General features: G+C 45.3%; 4 gene segments (V, D, J or C); all 4 read right to left on the bottom strand.

The window, feature by feature from the left end:
• Nucleotides 1–306: 306 nt before the first annotated feature.
• LOC123371799 lies at nucleotides 307–1024 on the bottom strand. The segment is given in 2 exon segments: nucleotides 307–710; nucleotides 960–1024. Coding segments are annotated over 2 exon segments (453 nt in total).
• Nucleotides 1025–9550: 8526 nt separating this feature from the next.
• On the bottom strand, nucleotides 9551–10229 carry LOC123371800. The segment is given in 2 exon segments: nucleotides 9551–9969; nucleotides 10165–10229. Coding segments are annotated over 2 exon segments (468 nt in total).
• Nucleotides 10230–12085: 1856 nt separating this feature from the next.
• LOC123371801 lies at nucleotides 12086–12874 on the bottom strand. The segment is given in 2 exon segments: nucleotides 12086–12603; nucleotides 12819–12874. Coding segments are annotated over 2 exon segments (567 nt in total).
• A 4929-nt stretch (nucleotides 12875–17803) lies between these two features.
• On the bottom strand, nucleotides 17804–18409 carry LOC123371802. The segment is given in 2 exon segments: nucleotides 17804–18111; nucleotides 18343–18409. Coding segments are annotated over 2 exon segments (357 nt in total).
• Between the last annotated feature and the right edge of the window lie 703 nt (nucleotides 18410–19112).

Below are 19112 nucleotides of genomic sequence, written 5' to 3' on the forward strand. Positions count from 1 at the left end.
ATGCTGGGAACCTCATGGCCATAAATTAATGTGACCCAAGTGGCTGAGATTTTGCATCTGTGAGTTCATAACGCCTATCCAAACAGCACCCTGACCCCTTTGGCACAGTCTGAACTGGAGATGCGGAGGTGGTTTTGTTTCAGGCCATTGGGTGCTTTCTGTATCCCCATCAGAATGGAGGGACCTGGGTTTCGCAAGGAAAATGTTTGGTTAATTGTGTGTTGGTGGTTGGGAGCAAAGGGGAGGCAAGGAGAAGGCCATTGCATTGAGGATCCCGGACACTAACATATGACGCTGCACCCTAATTCAGGGTGTAGCAGCTGCACTAACACTGTCATGATCTTCACAGGAAGCAGCACTCACACTGCGGCAGAGCAGGGAGGTTTTTGTATTGGTCTGTATCACTGTGAGAGGTGACCTATCAGTCTGCAGACAGTAGTAATCTGCTGCATCATCGGCTTCAACGCTGGTGATTGCGAGAGTGTAAACGGTGCCAGACCGACTGCCACTGAACCGGGCTGGGACCCCGGAGGCACGGTCAGTGTCATCATAGATAAGCCGCTTAGGAGCTTGTCCAGGTTTCTGTTGGTACCAGGATACATAGTAGCTCCTAAGGCTAGAACTGGCTGTACATCTGATGGTGGCTTTTTCTCCTGGAGACACTGAGAGGGATTCTGGAGACTGAGTCATTGTGACCTGCCCATAGGCACCTGCATTAAATATGAAAAATAAATAAACACAGAGAAAAGATCATTGATAGTGAGCAACAATAAATAATAATAAGTGATTGACATTTACATCTTTACACAATGGTATCAAATGCATCATATAATATAAGATGTTCACAATCATTATTTTCAAGCCATAACTGTGATGAATTACTTATTTAATAGCCAATCTAGCTACAATGTTTTGAATTTTTAAAGTATCAGTTGACCATTGTCTGTTCTCATTCTTACTCGGAATCCACAGCGCCAGTAACCAGAGAAGCTGAGCCTGGGAGAACATCTTGATACGTCTGAGCTGGCAGGTGCTGCTCAATTAACCGCGGAGAGTGGAACAAAATCTTTTATAGCCCCTCAGAGCATCAGGGCAGCGTCACTGGGGAGTTCGCATGCAAAGCAGCCCATGTGTGCGGGATCCCGGCCTCCCTGCTCTGAGTAGACATAGAGCTGGTTTCTGTGCATCATCACACTGTGTGATGGTCACTCACTCTTATAGGGGAAAGGATGCTTTGGTGGGTCTGGCATAGAAGTGTTGGACTCTGCTTCTGCCTTTGCTACATACTTCATGTGTGACTTTTGGCTTGTCATTGCGGGGTTGATCTTGTGAAGTCCTGAGCACCCTCAGCTGCTATTGAAACCAATGTGATGATCTATGTGAACAAGGTCTGCAGCATGGAAAAGGTCACGAAATGTCTCTGTGCCTCATCTTCCCTGTCTGTAAAATGGGTAGAGCATAATCCTGGGCTGTGCTAAGATATCACTGATTAACTTTTGTAAAATGCTTTGAGATCCTCAGTTAAGGGTGCTGCATTAGTGCAGAAGGTGTGCTTGGTCCTACCGTTCACCATGAGGAGGTTAATGGTGATATTGGCCTTTTGTAATGGACCATAAAGTGGGTAAGTGTCATGATGCTTGGTGTTTTTCTTTAAGTTCCAGCTCCTGGGGTCAAATAAACAGGTGTCAATCTCTGCTTTTTTAAAGAAGGGAGTTTCTGGCCCACTTGGTTGTGGAGCTAAGTTTGAAAAGGGGAAATCCTGAAGGCAAGTAAAAAGAAGCCAACATTTTTTGTTTATAAAAATCCTGTGATATGTTGGGCCTTGACTTGTGATTTGTGAATGGCTGGGGCTGGCAATGCAGCATTCAGGGGTGATTCCTGTTATCCCACTCCACTGTCTGGATAGTGAATTTAGACAAGCTCGGGGGCGAAGTTCATTTCTCTGCTTCGCAGTTATTCTTATTCATTATATTCTTATTTATTTGTGCTACCATCGCACCTAGGACCCCAGTCATGGCCTTGGACCCCATTGTGCTAGGTGCTGTACAAACATAGAACAGACAAATGGTAGCTGCCCCAAGGAGTTGACAATCTCAGTATAATACAAAGGAGAACAGGTGGCTTCAGGCAGATGGGGGTTTGCGTGGACTTGATGAGACAATACTGGTCAGCATGACAGGCAATGGTCTCAGCACATCAGCAGCCTGACTGTTGTTGCATTCTCTGCAGGCCTCATGACAAAGGAGACATTTCAGGAGGGATTTGAAGGAGAACAATGCAGTAGTTTTGCAGATGTTTTCTGGGAGCTTCTCCCACGTCTGAGGGGCAGCGTGGGAGAAAACTTGAAGATGCTTTTTTGCAAATTAAACAAGTGGGTGATGGAGGGTGGCAGCCTCGGCTGGTGGGAAATGGGAACTGGTGGCCCAGTAGTGACTGAGACACTATAGATAGTGTGGAGCAAGGCCATGAAGGGTCTGGAGAGTGAAGACAAGCAGCCTTGGTTTGATGAGAGAGAGAAGGGGGAGCTAAGGGAGGGACACAAAAAGAGGGGTGATGCAGTCAAAGTGACAGGCTAGGGAAGTGATCTTTGCAGCAGCATTCCAAAGGGATATGAATGGGACTAAATTGCAGTTATCAAGCCAGTAAAAAAGATGCTGCAGTAATTGAGACATGAGATAGAATCACAGACATGTAAGGCTGGAAGGGCCCACGATAGGTCATCTAGTCCAGCCTCCCACACATTCCCCATGTGCTGAGGCCAGACCAAGCGTACCTAGAGCATCCCTCACAGATGTCTGTTTAACCTGTTCTTAAAACCCTCCAGTGATGGGGATTCTCCAACCTCCCTTGGTGACGTATACCAGTACTTAACTATCTTCATAGATTCAATGTTCTGCCTAATACCTAACCTAAATCTCCCCTGCTGCAGTTAAGTCAGTTACTTCTCATCCTATGTCCATTGGAGTTGGAGAACAATTCAGGGCCGCCCAGAGGATTCCGGGGGCCCGGGGTCTTCGGCGGCGGGGGGCCCTTCTGTTCCGGGACCCGGCCCGAAGTGCCCCGAAGACCCGCGGCGGGAGCCCCCCGCCGCCGAATTACCGCCGGAGTGGGACCCGCCGCCGAAGTGCAGCCTGGTCTTCGGCGGTTATTCGGCGGCGGGGGGGGTTCCCGCCGCGGGTCTTCGGGGCACTTCGGCGGCGGGTGCCGGAATGGAAGGGCCCCCCGCCGCCGAAGACCGGGCTGCACTTCGGCGGCGGGTCCCGCTTCCCCCCCGCCCCGGCCCCAGCCTCTTACCCCCGGCTCCCTCCTCACAGCCGCAGCATGTGGCCGGCGGGGCCTGAGCTCCGTCCCGCTCAGAGCCGCGTGGGGAGGGGGCGGGGCTGGGAGCTCCAGGCCGAGCGGAGGGAGCTGAGCTCAGCCAGGAGCTCCCAGCCCCGCCCCCTCACCACGGGGCTCTGAGCGGGTCGGGGCTCAGGGGCCCCGGCGGAGACTCGGCGCTTGATGCGCTGAGGCTCCAGGAGAGGGGCCGCTGTTCTCTTGGGGGCCCCTGCGGAGCCCGGGGCCCGGGGCAAATTGCCCCCTTTGCCCCCCCCTCTGGGCGGCCCTGGAACAATTGATGCCTGTTCTCTCTATAACAGCCCTTAATATATTTGAAGCCTGTGATCAGGTCCCTCCACTATCAGTCTTCTTAACTCAAGATTCAACATACCCAGTTTTTTAAATCTTTGTTATAGGTCAGGTTGATGATGAGAACCTGGATGAGAGTTTTGGCTGTGTGGATGGATACAAAAGGCCTTATCTTAGAGATGTTATGCAGAAAGAATCTGCCAGATTTAGACCTAGCCTACTTGTGAGGAGTAGAGAGATGGGCAGGTTGACAATGATGGCCAAGTTATGGGCCTGAGTGACAGGCAAGATGGTGGTGGTGTCCATAGTGGGGGAGAAAGGAAGGAAGAGGGAGTGCTTGCAGGGAAAATGAAGGATTCTGTTTAGCCACATTAAGTTTGAGCTGAGATTTATTGGCCTGGAAAGTGAGTGGAAAAGCTCAGGCTGGTTTGGATTTCTACCTCCAGTGGGTGCACAGCTCCATGCACCAACCAAATACATAAATAAACGGCATTTTAGGCAGCTGCAGTGCCTGTAAGGTTATCACTGGCTCTTGATTTTAATACCATCATCACAGTGATCCTATCTACAGGAAGCATCTATTACACAAGAGTGGGGGGAAAATAAACACAAGCAGGGAGTAGAGAGGTTTTTCCGTGGGTCTGTGTCACTGGGAGAGGCAAGCTATAGGTGTTTCGACAGAAATAAACTCCAGCATCTTCACCTTGAACCCTGCTGATTGTGAAACTGTAGTCTGGGTTTTCATTCCCCTTTCTGCTGAATGGGTCTGGGATCCCAGATGGACAGGTGAAGGGATCATAAACAAGAAGCTTAGGAGCTTCTTTGGATTTCTGCTGGTGCCTGGCGGCTATGTAGTTGTTAACACTGGAACTGGCTTTGCAGTTGATGGTGACTCTGTCTCCAGGAGACATTAACAAGGATTTTGGAGCCTGAGTCCTCATAATTTCCACACTGGAATCTGAACATAAAATAAAATATGAACACGGCTATACATCAGCTAACATTGTTTTTGTCCAGAATCATTATGTACATTGTTTACTTACACAGTTAAATTGTTACCCCTTTTGCTTTGTTAATGTATTATAAATGACCATGGATAGATGGAAAATGAAAATAAATAACCAAGGAATGTAGCTGGTTTGACACAGAGCAAACTATGTCCTGTGACATTCCTAGAGCAGGATCTGTCTTTACTTCCTTAAGCCAGAGCCCCATTGTTATGACTCTTCCCCTGGATTCAGAGCACTAATGACTAGATGAACTGAGCCTGTGAGATCACCTTCAATTGACTGATGCTGATAAATGAAACCTAACGAGTAAAACAAAACATGTACATCTGCTCCGAAGAGTGGGGAAATATCAGTTCAACAGAGCTATGCAAAATACCTAGACACAGCCCTTGTCACAGGCTCAGAGGTGAGAAGGGATTTGTCTGACTCAGAATGTTTGGGGTGATTAAATATAAACATCTTCCCATGGAGAGAATGGCAGAGGTTTCCATTTGTGGAGAGTATATTTGACAGACTTGTAGTATTTTATATGTTGGTAACACCATCTGGTGGCTGTGAAGAGAATTCAGCTTCATTGGTTTGTTATAATAGTGTACTAAATATGAAGAATCCCATATTTAAAGTGAGTTAAGAATACGTCTGAAATACAAGAGACCATCTGTGACAGGCCCAAATTTTTCACTGTTACTCATGATCTCTAGCACCTTACTCCACGTTAGCCCACTGTAAGATTACTTTGGGGTTATGGGACAATTTTTATAGGTATTTAGGTTCCTAAACTCCTATTGATTTCAAGGGGTTACTAAGGTACTAGTTGATGTGACTTATATTGGTAGAGCCAATTGTTAGTTACAAACATAAAATCTTTGCTCTCTTACTGTAGTAGATGTTAATCAGCTATGATTGTATGAAATAGCTCACTTTGATAGATAGAAACAAATTAGTTACAAGATTAGGCACAGATTAGTTGGGGTTCATCTTGTTTTGAGAAAAGGGTTGGAGTAGATGACCTCCTGAGGTCTCTTCCAACCCTAATCTTCTATGATTCTATATATTTAAAGAGCACACCCTGGCATTGTATTTTCCTTTCTGCCATACAGGAGGTTTTTTGTTTTCTCTGTTTTCTCCTTCCAAAAGTTGACAGCCATAGGTTTGGATTCCCTGCACATTCTCCTCATTTACACCTGTGTCAAGTGGGCTGATTCTCCAGTGCCTTGTGCCTCTGTCTAGTGTCTTGCACCAGTGCAAAGGGAGTATAAAATGCTTCCTACTCAAAGTGGTACCATTTTGACTGTGCACAGGACAACATGAGAGGCCGGCACTGGAGAATCGGGCCCTCTGTCCATATGGATTTAGGGAACAAGCAAAGAAGGAACTGATATAAAATCTCAGTGAAGAGAAGGCAGAGAGTATCTCTTGTTCCTGAAATGCTGCTCAGCCCAGTGTCCCAGCAGACAGGCAGGTGAAGTTCTGACATTTCAAGATGCAGTGCACAGAAATCTGCATCCTAGCTACATGCACCCTCTTGGGCAAGGAAGGCCAGATCCTGCTCCCATTGCTCCTGTGAAATTTACCATTAATTTCACTGGGGGTAGGACATGGTCCTAACTTGCCATCAAATATTTTTACACTTGAACTCTTGTAGATTCCAGCTAGTCTGTTTTCATTTTGCGATTGTCTCAGTTTTCAGTGTGTGACGTTTGCAAATAAGATTTAGATTGTCTGTCTGTGTGAGAGCTCTGGGATTAGGCTCTGCACATTTGGTTTCTTTAGGGAGAAACTCCTGGCAGATGATAGCTTCTTTTAGACTCAATGTTCTCTTTATTCACAAAGACAAACAGTCACCCTTACAAAGGTCCAGTTCAGAACATTCTGGCCTCAATCTTGCCCCTCTTACACTTCCTTTTTAGTTGTTTCCAGATTATTAAATTCAATTTCAGAGTCACTGCTCTCCAGGATACAGTCCCCCATTCTGTAGTTATGACCGGCATTCCTTGTTCCTGGGAATAGGAGGCAATTGTGGTACTGCAGACACTGGGGAGTGGGATCTGTTAGCAAATATTGGCATTTCACTGGTGACCATTTTGTCTGGTTAGCTACTCCAGCCTTTAAAGTCGCCATTGGTTCTGCCCTTCTGCTGTTTGTATTCCTCATTCCCAGGGAATCACACAATTGCTGCCTATCTGGTTTGTTGACACTGAACCAGGCGGGAACCCTGGAAGGACCGGAGGAAGCAACATAAAGAAAGAGCTTTGGAGCTTGCCCTGAATTCTATTGGTACCTGGCCGTGTTACTGTTGTGGCTTCCTCATTGACGATATGTCTGTGACTGCTTCTGTCTGAACTAGGGCTGTGCTGCAATTCAGCTGCCAGATCCTGATATTTGACTACTTCTCAGTAACTTTTCAAGCAGCTGTCTGAGGTGGATGGGTAGGAGGAGGCACCTGGTGGTCCCTGGGATAGCTGTGGCATGGCCAGTGTGGTCACTGTCTTTCACCTCTTCCTCCTGGCCTGACCTTGCGTTTGCCCAGCGTTGGAGAATAATGGGAATTTACGAGAAGGCGCCACTTCTTTTTGGTCTATCCCTGTGACACCAGCTTCTTCTTGTGGGCTGTTTTATTCACACCCTTTCCCAGCTGTTCCTCTCTTACCTGCCTCTCCAGCGACAAACCAGCCGCTTGCTGCTGAGTGAACCCAAGACCCTGGAAGACTGAGGCTTGCAGATAAACCTGTAGAGGGTCCAATCCGGTGCCCATAGAACTCAAAGGGGACACTCCTGTTAACTTCATTGGGCCTAGGATCGGGCTCTAAGAAGCAGATTTTCAAAAGAATTTAGCTTTCATTTAGGCCTCTAAATATGGGCCACCCAGCTTCTTCTATTGAGCCACGTAGGGCCAGATTTTCAACAGATCGCAACAACCAATTTGATGAGCTCTCTGGGACATGTATTTTGTGCCTAAATAGGAGACAATCTCTTTGGAAAAAACTGGCCCATATTTATTGATTATTACCATTGTTATTTGTATTGCTGTAATGCCTCGTGGCCCCAGCCATGGATCAAGGCCCCTTTGCATTAGGTGCAGCACAAGCTTTGCTTTTCTCATTCCTCCCTCTTGCAGTTTGTCTTTTAAAAGGAACCGCTCGGCCTGTCTCACCAAACTTTACTTAACAGAGTCATTTAGAATGAGGATTTCCCTGAGCTCTCTGTGTGGAGCACTTGGAGGAGAAGAAGGTGATCAGGAACAGTCAACATGGATTCACCAAGGGCAAGTCATGCCTCACTAACCTTCTATGATGAGATAACTGGCTCTGTGGATATGGGGAAAGTGGTGGGCATGATATGTATTGATTTTAGCAAAGCTTTTGATACGGTCTCCCACAGGATTCTTGCCAGCAAGTTAAAAAAGTACGGATTGGATGAATGGACTATAAGGTGGATAGAAAGCTGGCTAGATCATTGGGCTCAACGGGTAGTGATCAATGGCTCGATGACTGGTTGGCAGCCAGAGTGGCCCAGGGGTCAGTCCTGGGGCCGGTTTTGTTCAACATCTTTATTAACGATCTGGATTATGGGATTAATTGCACCCTGAGCAAATTCACAGATGATACTAAAATGAGGGGGAGAGGTAGATATGCTGGAGGGTAGGGATAGGGTCCAGAGTGACCTAGACAAATTGGAGGATTGAAGGCCAAAAGAAATCTGATGAGGTTCAACAAGGACAAGTGCGGAGTCCTCCACTTAGGAAGAAAGAATCACATGCACCACTACAGGCTGGGGACCGACTGACTAAGCAGCAGTTCTGCAGAAAAGGACCTGGGGATTACAGCGGACGAGAAGCTGGATATGAGTCAGTGGTGTGCCCTTGTTGCCAGGAAGGCCAGTGTCATATTGGACTGTATTAGTAGGAGCATTGCCAGTAGATTGAGGGAAGTGATTATTTCTCTCTATTCGGCACTGGTGAGCAGGGCCGGCTCTAGACCCCAGCGCGCCAAGCAGGTGCGTGGGGCGGCATTTTGCCGGCAGGGCGGCATTTGGCTCCGGCGGACCTCCCGCAGTCATGCCTGCGGGAGGTCCACCGGAGCCCCGGGAGGAGCGGACGTGCCGCAGACATGACTGCGGAGGGTCCCCTCTTCCCGCGGCTCCGCTCGAGGTCCCGCGGCTTGGACGGAGCTCCTGCAGGCATGCCTGCGGCTGCTCCACCGGAGCCGCGGGACCACGGGACCATCTGCAGGCACTTCTGCCCCGGCCGCGGGACCGGGGAAGGGCGGCGCTAGCGGCGCAGCGCGCCGCCCTGCTTGGGGCAGCGGATTTTCTAGAGCCGCCCCTGCTGGTGAGGACACACTTTGAGCATCTAGTTTTGGTCCCCCCTCTACAGAAAGGATGTGGACAAATTGGAGAGAATCCAGCGGAGGGCAATGAAAATAATTAGGGGGCTGGGGCACATGTCTTACAAGGAGAGGCTGAGGGAACTGGGGTAATTTAGTCTGAAGAAGAGACGAGTGAGGGGGGGATTTGATAGAAGTTTTCAACTACCTGAAGGGGGATTCCAAAAATGATGGAGCTCAGCTGTTCTCAGTGGTGGCAGATGACTGAACATGGAGCAAGGGTCTCAAGTTGCAGTGGGGGAGGTCTAGGTTGGATATTAGGAAACACTATTTCACTAGGAGGGTGGTGAAGCACTGGAATGGGTTACCTAGAGAGGTGGTGGAATCTCCATCCTGAGAGGTTTTTAAGACCTGGATTGACAAAGCCCTGGCAGGGATGATTTAGTTGGTGTTGGTTCTGCTTTGAGCAAGGGATTGGACTAGATGACCTCCTGAGGTCTCTTCCAACCCTGATATTTTATGATTCTATGACAGTAGAAGTGACAGTGGGAGGCATTTGCAGGGCTGTTGTAGCAGACAGTGATTTCATTAACTTCCTGTTTCTTGTTTGTTATGAAATCTGTGAAGCTGACTGTTCACATGCAGCTGTGAGAAATGCTCAGCACTATGCACTGATAGGGAGGTTTTTGTATTGGGCTGTATCACTGTGAGAGGCCAGCTATTATACTGCTGGCAGTAATAATCCCCAGCATCATCAGCTTCAACCCTGCTGATTGTGAATGTGTAGTCAGTGCCCGACCCACTGCCACTGAACCGGTCTGGGATGCCCGTGGGACGGTTGCTGGTGTAATAGATAAGAAGCTTGGGAGCCTGTCCAGGTTTCTGTTGGTACCAAGCAATGTCGTTGCTAATGCTTGCACTGGCTTTGCATTTGATAGTGACGGTCTCTCCCACAGACACAGAGAGAGATTCTGGAGTCTGAGTCATCACAGTCTGTCCATTGGAACCTAGAGAGAGAAAATAAAAATTGGCAGGGTTGGGTAAAGGGGACAATGACATTAAAAAAACTTTACACTGAAACATTTGTAAAATGAACAGTAGAAGTGAACTAGAAAATATCCCAGGAACTAGTTTTTAAATAAGCAAACCACTGCCATTTTAGATGGTTTGTCTCATTCCTTTGAACACTTTCTGTTTCTTACCCTGAATCCAGAAAAGCAGCAGCCAGATAAGTGGAGTCTTTGAGATCATCTTGCTTCTGTGTGGTTGGAAATGTTTGTCAGTGAAGCATGTCATGGAAATGGAACCATTTATGTGCTCAGCAGCTCAGTGAGGGACCATCAACTGTGTGTGAATATGCAAAAAGAGCCAAGTTATGTAAATGACCATATGTTAATACCAGGGAGGAGCTTTGAGCTGTCCGTTTGATGGTTTCAGTCTGTCATTGGCTGTACTAACTATAACATATTTGGATGGTTCTCATGGTAAAGCAGCCAGAGTTAGCTTTACAAGCACAGGGGGTAACAACAGCTGTTTGATTAATGAAGAGTAACCGAGCAGGCTGCAGGTTGTAACACAAGTACGAAGAGCTAAAATCATTCAGCCATTTACTGTGTGTGGGTTTACATCCAATCAGCTGAGTCTGTTTGAATTCATTAATCTTATAACACATTTTCCTTTTATTTAAGGGCCAGGTTACTAAAGGAGTGGTGCCAGCAGCTCCGTGCTTCTCTGCAGCGGCACCAGTGGCTGCATGCACTTTGCACCTCCAGAATGATGGATGTTCTCGACGGCTTGAAGGGGGCACATGGGCAGGCTGAAAATGAGGTCTGGGATGAGCTCACCCAAGCATGCTCAAATTTTGAGTGCAGGTGCAGCACAGAAAAGTTGAAAAGTGGCATCAGTGTGACAGGCTCCAGCACTGCCCATTGTGTCGGTGCCCCTACCCCCTCTACCTCTGTGACCTGGTAGGTGCCCAAGCCTGAGAGTTGCAGGGAATTGTGTGAGAGGAGCAGGGGGACCTCCAGACCTCTCTCCTTCTAGCCCATTTACCATGCCCGCTCTACCCCCAGCAGCTACCTCTTCTGGGTGGGTGTGGCCAGCCCAGAAACCCCCAGGAAGCTGACTGAACACCACCTCCCTTAGCTCCTGTTGGCTTGTGCAAAGCAGACCCAGTCTGAGTATGTTCACAATCAGTGCTATTCTGGAACAGGGGTGAGCATGCTCTGTGTGGCTGCCCCTACTGCCCTGCCCACTGGGCCATATCCTTCCTCTGGAGCTTCCATCCCCAGCGTCCCCCCATCCCCAACTCTGTTGAAAATCCAATGTGTGCCTATTAGCTGCTTTGTCTCAGGGTTCAGCTGCATTCGGTTTTGGAGAATCTGGACCAGGAAGTCTTACCCTACTCTGCAAACAGTAGACACAGCCATTTACAAATCCCTAGATGAGTATAATTTTCCTAGGTAATAATGATTGAAATCTTTCCAATGGCTTTTTATTGAGGATCCATTCCAATGAAAGGAGACACCCAGGCCATTGTAGAAATGTATTTACAATAGTAGAGCAGGTTGAATTTTTTCTGATGGAACAGCTTTCCTTCAGAAAATGGGGATTTGACAAAATCTAAACCTGCTCTGGGAACACATCAATTATGCTGAAATTTTCATGGGAAAATGATCAAAATGATTCATTTTGATAAGATCAAAAATTTCCTTTGAATGTGGTTCAAGCATTTTGATTTTGTAATTGTTTTGAGATTATATAACACCCTTTAAGGTAAAGTAGCTGAAGTTTAAATACAAATGAAACATTGCTTTGATTTTTCCCAAAATGAAATTTTGGAATTTCCATATCAAAGGAAATGTTGAAATTTCAAATTATGCCAATTCACAACAAGCCCCCCTCCATCTTCCCCAAATTTGGAATTTCTCACAATATGAGAATTCCTGTTTTTAATCAGCTCTCTGTAACGGAATTAAGTAATTTTGCTAGAAGATAGAAACATTCGAGCCTGAAAGATAGGTGTAACAGCTGTTCCAAATTACTTGTATTGAAACTCAAGTAAGTGTGTTTGTTACACTGGGATTCAAGACTGGGAATAAAGCAGTATAACTGTAATAAATCTCAGGCCTGTGTGTAAATTCTAGTATCTGTATGATTATTCAAACAATTTAGTTCTTTGAGCTTTCTCCTTTTGACTGTATGTTCAGAGATGAAAAACGCTACGCTTTTCCTTCGCACTTCATAAAATGTGAAAAATTGACAGTTGTATCTGGAGGAAGCAGTAACTGCATTGCACACTGCAGAGAGCAGGGAGGTTTTTGTACTGGTCTGTATCACTGTGAGAGGGTAGTTGTTACTCTGCTGACAATAATAATCTCCAGCATCATCAGCTTCTACACTGCTGATTGTGAGTGTGAAATCAGTGCCAGAACCACTGCCGCTGAACCGGGCTGGGACCCCAGACTGGAGGTTGCTGGCATAGTAGATAAGAAGCTTGGGAGCTTGTCCAGGTTTCTGTTGGTACCAGTGTAAGTTATTGCTAATGCTCGTACTGGCTTTGCAGTTGATAGAGACTCTCCCTCCCACTGGCACTGCCAGAGATTCCGGGGACTGAGTCATCACAATTTGCCCAGAGGAGTCTGGATAAAGAGAGAAGATGCATAGGGAATGAACAGTGATACTATACTGTATTTGACAAGTGTTCAGACGTTGAAACACAGTTTGAATTTTCCAATGTGAATTTATACTAAAATACAAGAGTAGAATATTAATTAAATAAGTCAGACTGGCAGCATTTCTGATCTGTCACACTGATGTGTGGCATTTTCAAAAATCTTATTAATTAATTTCTTACCCTGAATCCAGAGAACCAACAGCCAGAGAAGGGGCGTGTATGAGATCATCTTGCCTGACCGTGTTTGGAAAAGCTTGTTCATAAGTGAGCAGTGGAAAATGAAATGTTTATATGTGCTCAGCAGCTCAGTGAGGATACCTCATCCCTATGCAAAATGCATGCAAATTTACTGCACTTTTAGTTTCAGCCCAGAGATGTGAAATGCTCATGTTTGGCTTATTTCCTGCTGATCTTCTGTGTTGAAATGATATTGTGGTTTCTGAGATTCAGATGCTATATATACAGATGTCTTTGCAGATCTTATGCATATTTGACCAGATCTGACAGGTATCTCCTAAATATTCACTTGGCCTGTGCCACCATAATCTGTGCCTGGGCCTTCATTTCGGCTCTCTCCATCTGAACACACTCTGGATGTCACTGATTTCATGCACTAGGAAGTCATCCTGTCTTTCTTAGATAAAGCAGTGATTCCCAAATTGCTGGCCTTCCCCACAACATCACCCCAAGTTATAATTTTAGCCTTCACAACATCCCCTGGCAGTGAGTTCCACAGGTTGGCTGTGTGTTGTGAGAAGAAGTACTTCCTTTTGTTTGTTTTAAACCTCCTGTCTATTAATTTCATTGGGTGACCCCTTGTTCTTGTGTTATGTGAAGGGGTAAATAACACTTCCTCACTCACTTTCTCCACACCAGTCATGATTTTATAGACCTCTATCATATCCCCCTACCTCTGCCCCCGAGATAATCAGGCCGTATGTCAGATGCATGCAGCTTCAATCTAGTATGGAGCGAATAGTCTGGATGCTAATCATTTTGGACTTGATAATTCCTCCTCTCCTCTCCTATCTTTTCCTTTTTCCCCCTTCCTTCAAAAATGTCCTCTTTCTATTATAATCTGTCCTCTTCTGTCCAAGGGCCGTGGCAGATAGTAGTATCAATATTAGACAAATGTGACGGTGAATGTGAAATCAGTGCTATATCCACTGCCACGATACTGGGCTGAAACTGCTGTAGGGCAAGAAGAAGCTTAATAGATTATGGGTTTTGGAGTTTTTTAAGACGTTTGTTGGTACCAGGCTATGTCAGCAGTAACACAAAAACTGGCTTTACAATTGATAGAAATGCTTTCACCTACATTAACTGAAAGGGATGCTGGGGATTGAGTCATCACAATCTCTCCACTAGTGTCTAGAAGCAAAGCATCTGTGGATGCCACAACATTTTTAAAATGTAAATTTCACATGATTATTGGTATTAGGAACTAAATGTACTAGGAATTGCGTCCCACACCAAATATACCCACAAGCCTTTTTTTAAACTTCATCTTTTTGTTCTTTCTTACCCTGAACCCAGAAAAAAAATCATCACCAAGAAAAGCCGTGTGTGAAATCATCTTGACTCTTCTGGATGATGAGAAGGTCAGAGCCCTGCAGTGAAATCTAAAATTCAACCCAGTAGAGTTATAATCCCTGCTCAGAGCAGTGAGGAAATGGCATTTGGGTGTGAAAATGCAAAGAGACCAAGCTATGTAAATTGCCTCTGAGTTTCAGGGTAGTCGGGAAATGTTTCTTTCCTTAAACCACCTCCTCCCAGGGGCTGTTATATTAAAATAAGCCCAGAAAAATTACAACACAATCCTGACAAAGGATATGGAAGTCTTTTTAGGTTTAGCTTGGCATGTTTCTAATCAGAGGGCTCCTTTCTACAGACAGCCAAGTTCATTCTTTAATGTGTACATGTTATTAAAGATTCTGTACAAGCCAAAACATTCAGCTCCCCCAGCAGCTCCAGGACAGTAGAATCATTGGAGAGAAAGCTAGAAAATTCCAGTAGGAATTTTAGCCTCTCCTACGCATTGCATGGTCTCCAGTGCTCTGTCCAACCCAATTTTGAATAGTGGTAGTGATGGATCTGGTTTAGGTCAAGGGCAGTAAACTGTATAGAACATCTCCATTAATGGATTGAAGTCCGTTGTTGTTATGCTTTCGTGTATAAGAAGCAAAATAAAATAAAATAAAAAGTTGTATTTCATTTAATAATCCCTGGCACTATGTACTAAAAATTAAAAATGCTTTAAAAACATTAACACATCATGTCTTCCAAAACCTGATAAGGGAGGGGAATTACCACATCTGTTCTTTATAGATGGAAAACCCAGGCATGTGGAAGTTGTCTTGGCCAAGGTTAGTGAGTGAGTTAGAGACCAGGCTGGGCTTAGATCCCAATTCCCCTGACTCTCAGTTTTTGCATTAACCACTAGACCATGCCATCTCCTGGGATCCCATTTTGGGGATCTCATGGACTCTTGAATGGCCCATAGTAAGATATCAGCACAATGACGTGTGTTCCTACTTGATATGGTGGCACTGGCCAGGGGGCAAGGATTATTTGGGGGATGCGCATTATGAGACCAGATCAAGAACACGTTCCCTGAGCCATGTGTTTGCTCATTCACTAAGAGCTGACTAACCAGAAAGCACAGCTCAACCTTAACTATACCACAGCTGGCACGTCAGTATAATGAAAGAGTCTGTTCAACTATGGTCTCCAGGCTGATACTGGTCCGGCATTTACAGTGTATAGAGTCTACCCTACGTCACCAAGTATTTATTGCTTTGCCAAACTGACTGATAAGCAGGAAGTTGTATCTGTTTTCCTGTGGCTCTTGTTAGTCCATCTTGTCTGGGTTGGGATCTGGAAGAGAAATGAGCAGGGTCCATCTAGTGCAAGTGCAGTGACACTCAGAAAATTCAGGAGTTTATGCAGGGGCTGGGATCTAGCTCTCTCCTTTGAAGCTGAACCCTCCAAGAGATCCCTTATTAGAAATGTGCTCGGTGGTGTAACATCAAAGTCAAACCAGCTTGTTGATTCTGAAATCATCCAGCCTGAAATTGCTAGAAGTAGAAAGAAAATACACAGCATTGACAATATTGTGAAATGTACTTTAAATGTACTAGAAGTTAAAGATAGCACTAATTGTGTGTTACATTGCATAACCCAACAGACTGTTCTCAGTGTTCATATTTTCATTCTTCTACCTCCAACCCAGAAAAGTAACATCAAGAAAAGCTTTGCATATGGAATTACATTTCCCATGTTGAGTGCAGGAGATCAGAGCCCTGCAGTGAAATCTGAAGTACAACTGGACATATTTATAATCCCTGCTCAGAGCATGAATAAAATGACACTCGGGTGTGAATATGCAGAACCCGAGCGATGTAAATTGTTTCTGAGGTGTAGGGTATATGCTGAAAATGCCGATATTTGTGGATCATCAGAAGCTGGGGTTTGTGTCTAGAACAGAATTTAATCAAGCACAGCCCAGAGAAAATGAAAATGGACCTTTTCAAACGACATTAAAATCCTCTGTCACACTGCTCCTTTCTACGACATCCACCGCTCCGCTTAGTTATTTTTGTGATGCATCCTTGAGTCCAGGAAGGACAATAAAAATATAACAGAGCCTATTGACATCAATGACTGACTTCAGCCAAGCTTTTAAAATCCCCATTGTAGCCCAAGCTTTATAATATCATAGACATCAGAGAGGTAAAGGCCTCTGCAGAGTTACCTTCCACTCTAGTGTTAAATATCTCAGCTGACAGAGCTGCCTTAGGGTAAATGCTCTTATACAGTAGTAACTGGCAAAGCCATTGAGCTGATTGTGCTATTTCATATACAGGGAGCTCCGTTAAAGTGAATAGAGCTATGTTGATCTACACCAGCTGAGGATGTGGCCCATTGAAACAAGAATTGTGGCCCTGGTTTAGTTTTTAAAATATTGGATCCTCGCTCTATGAAATGAATCTCACACACAGCTGTGGAAAATTGATTTTTACAGCTGCTTCTGCTGTTTTGGACTGGTGTGTTCAGCGTGAAGATTGGCTGTAATTTCTTTAGTGGGGTTTACAAGAAAAGCCAGCTATAAGAAATCTTCAGTACATGGGATTTTATTACGGTTAGACATTCTGTGAACTGGGTTACTGGGTCTCTCTGTGTCTAATTGGTGAGAGACCTTCAGATGCTGGAAGGACAAGAATCTCTGAAGAGATTCACTGTTCATAAATACACAGGTTATGCCCATTGGTTTAGGTTAGTGTAGTTCCACTGAAATCAACAGAGCTCTGTTGATTTGCACCGTCTGGGGACCTGAACAGGAAACCATCTGATTCAGATTAGAATGTCACTTCTGTGGAGTTTTTAAGTCAGCTGCTCTGCCTCTTTATCCTGAGTGGACTTTAAAGCTGCCCTTCCCTCTCCTTCTCCTTTCATTTTTCTCTCCTTGTTTCCTCTACTCTCTGAGATGGCCACTATGGGTGTACCGGGGCATTTGCATGTTTATGAGCTCTATTCTGGAATCAAATATTGTTTCTGTTCTTTAGGAAAGAGCCCGTCTTGTCTTCTTGCACTGATTTCTTATTTTTTACTATTAATTGTATCAAACAAGCTGCACTTTTATGTAGGACTGAAAAACGAACTGAGGTTCTTAGACTCTAGTCCACCTAGTAGTAACTAAGAGAGAGAGACTCAAAGGTTGACACTGAAGCAGGAGTAGCAGATGTTTGGATGGTTCTGTGCATGAAGCAGTTGTTCTAATGAGCAAAACTAACTGAACAGAAGATGCTGGATCAGATAGTGGCTTGTACTCTGAGCACAGTTTGTTGGGATTAGATTATTGCAGTTTTCCAGTGTGGGTGCTTTACAAAGCTGAGGTATTTTGTCAACTCAGTAGAAAGGTGCTTGGATTGTAACCTGCTGTCAGTAGGAAGTTGGATGCTGCCCATAAGAGCAAATCTGAACCCATGGTGTGAGCACCTGTAAGGACCAGAAGTTCGTGTGTGGAGGGCGGTGACTGAAGTCTGACATATCCATCCACTCCACTGCAGGGGAGCAGAGATAACAATGTAACTGCAAGGAAGCACCTGAAATACTGAGTGTGAGTCTGAATCTAAACAGTAGGGAGGTTTTTGTACTGGTCTGTATCACTGTGTGAGAGGGTCACTGTTATACTGCTGACAGTAATAATCTCCAGCATCATCTGCTTCAACCCGGCTGATTGTGAATGTAAAATCAGTACCAGACCCACTGCCGCTGAACCGGTCTGGGATCCCAGAGGGACGGGTGGAAGCCGTGTGGATAAGGAGTTTAGGAGCTTTTCCTGATTTCTGTTGATACCAGGCCATCCAGCTGCTAGCACTGGAACTGGCTTTGCAGTTGATGGTGACTCTGTCTCCTGGAGACACCGCCAGGAATTCTGGAGTCTGAGTCAGCAGGATCTGCCCACTGGAGTCTGGATTGGAGAATACATTTGGGATAAAAAGAAATGTAAAATCCTCCAGTATCAGAATAACTAACACTATAAAGCTGCATCTCTAGGAGTTTAGCCTGGAGCTCTCTTTCTGCTAACACTGTAAATGCTGCTAGGAATGATTGCTGGAAAGGGAAATATTTTAGTATTGAAATCCTAGTAAAGTACTATAACTTTTCTTTTAAACAAATCCTCCCGTGTGGTTGTTCTTACCCTGAATCCAGAACACGAGAAGCCAGAGAAATTGAGTCTGGGAGATCATCTTGATACGTGTAGAGTGACAGATGCCAAGTTCAGAAGCACAAAGTGTGAAGGTGACACATTTATATCTGCTCTGAACAGCCAGGAACTGTCACTCGGGTAGAAATATGCAAAGCAGCATCTCTGTGTAAATGTCCATTCGCTCTGCAGACCCAGGGCCAGCGCGCACACATACTTCAGTCTGGTAACAGATCTCCCATTCCTGGCAGTGAGGGATGCCCAGATGGGTCAGGCAGGGGATGGTCTCTCTAATCAGTGGGCCCAGAGTGTCCTGGAGCTTTTTCTGATCAAGGAGTCCAGCACTGGGCTCAGTTTGTTCATAAGTTCAGCAGCATCCAGTGTCTGTGTCTGTGTCACTAGTAATGTCCAACTCTCATGGCTTATTTAGTTCTTTGATCCCAGTATTCATTCAGAGAACAGTTTCCCGCATTGATTATTAGAATGCTAGTTAATTAGTTCATCTTTACACAGTGCTTTGAAAAATTGCAGGTCTGTTTAAGGACTACGTATTATTAGAATTGACAGATTCCCTTGTCACTGAATACAAACAGGGAGGTAATACATTCATAGATTCCAAGGCCAGAAGGGACCATTTTGGTCACCTAGTCTGACCTCCTGCATAATGCAAGTCATAGAACTGCCTCAAAATAATTCCTAGAGCAGAGCTTCTAGACAAAACATCCAAGTGTGATTTAAAAATGGTCAGTGATGGAGAATCTACC

The sequence above is a fragment of the Mauremys mutica genome, chromosome 5, assembly GCF_020497125.1.
Source record: "Mauremys mutica isolate MM-2020 ecotype Southern chromosome 5, ASM2049712v1, whole genome shotgun sequence".
NCBI lineage: Eukaryota > Metazoa > Chordata > Testudines > Geoemydidae > Mauremys > Mauremys mutica.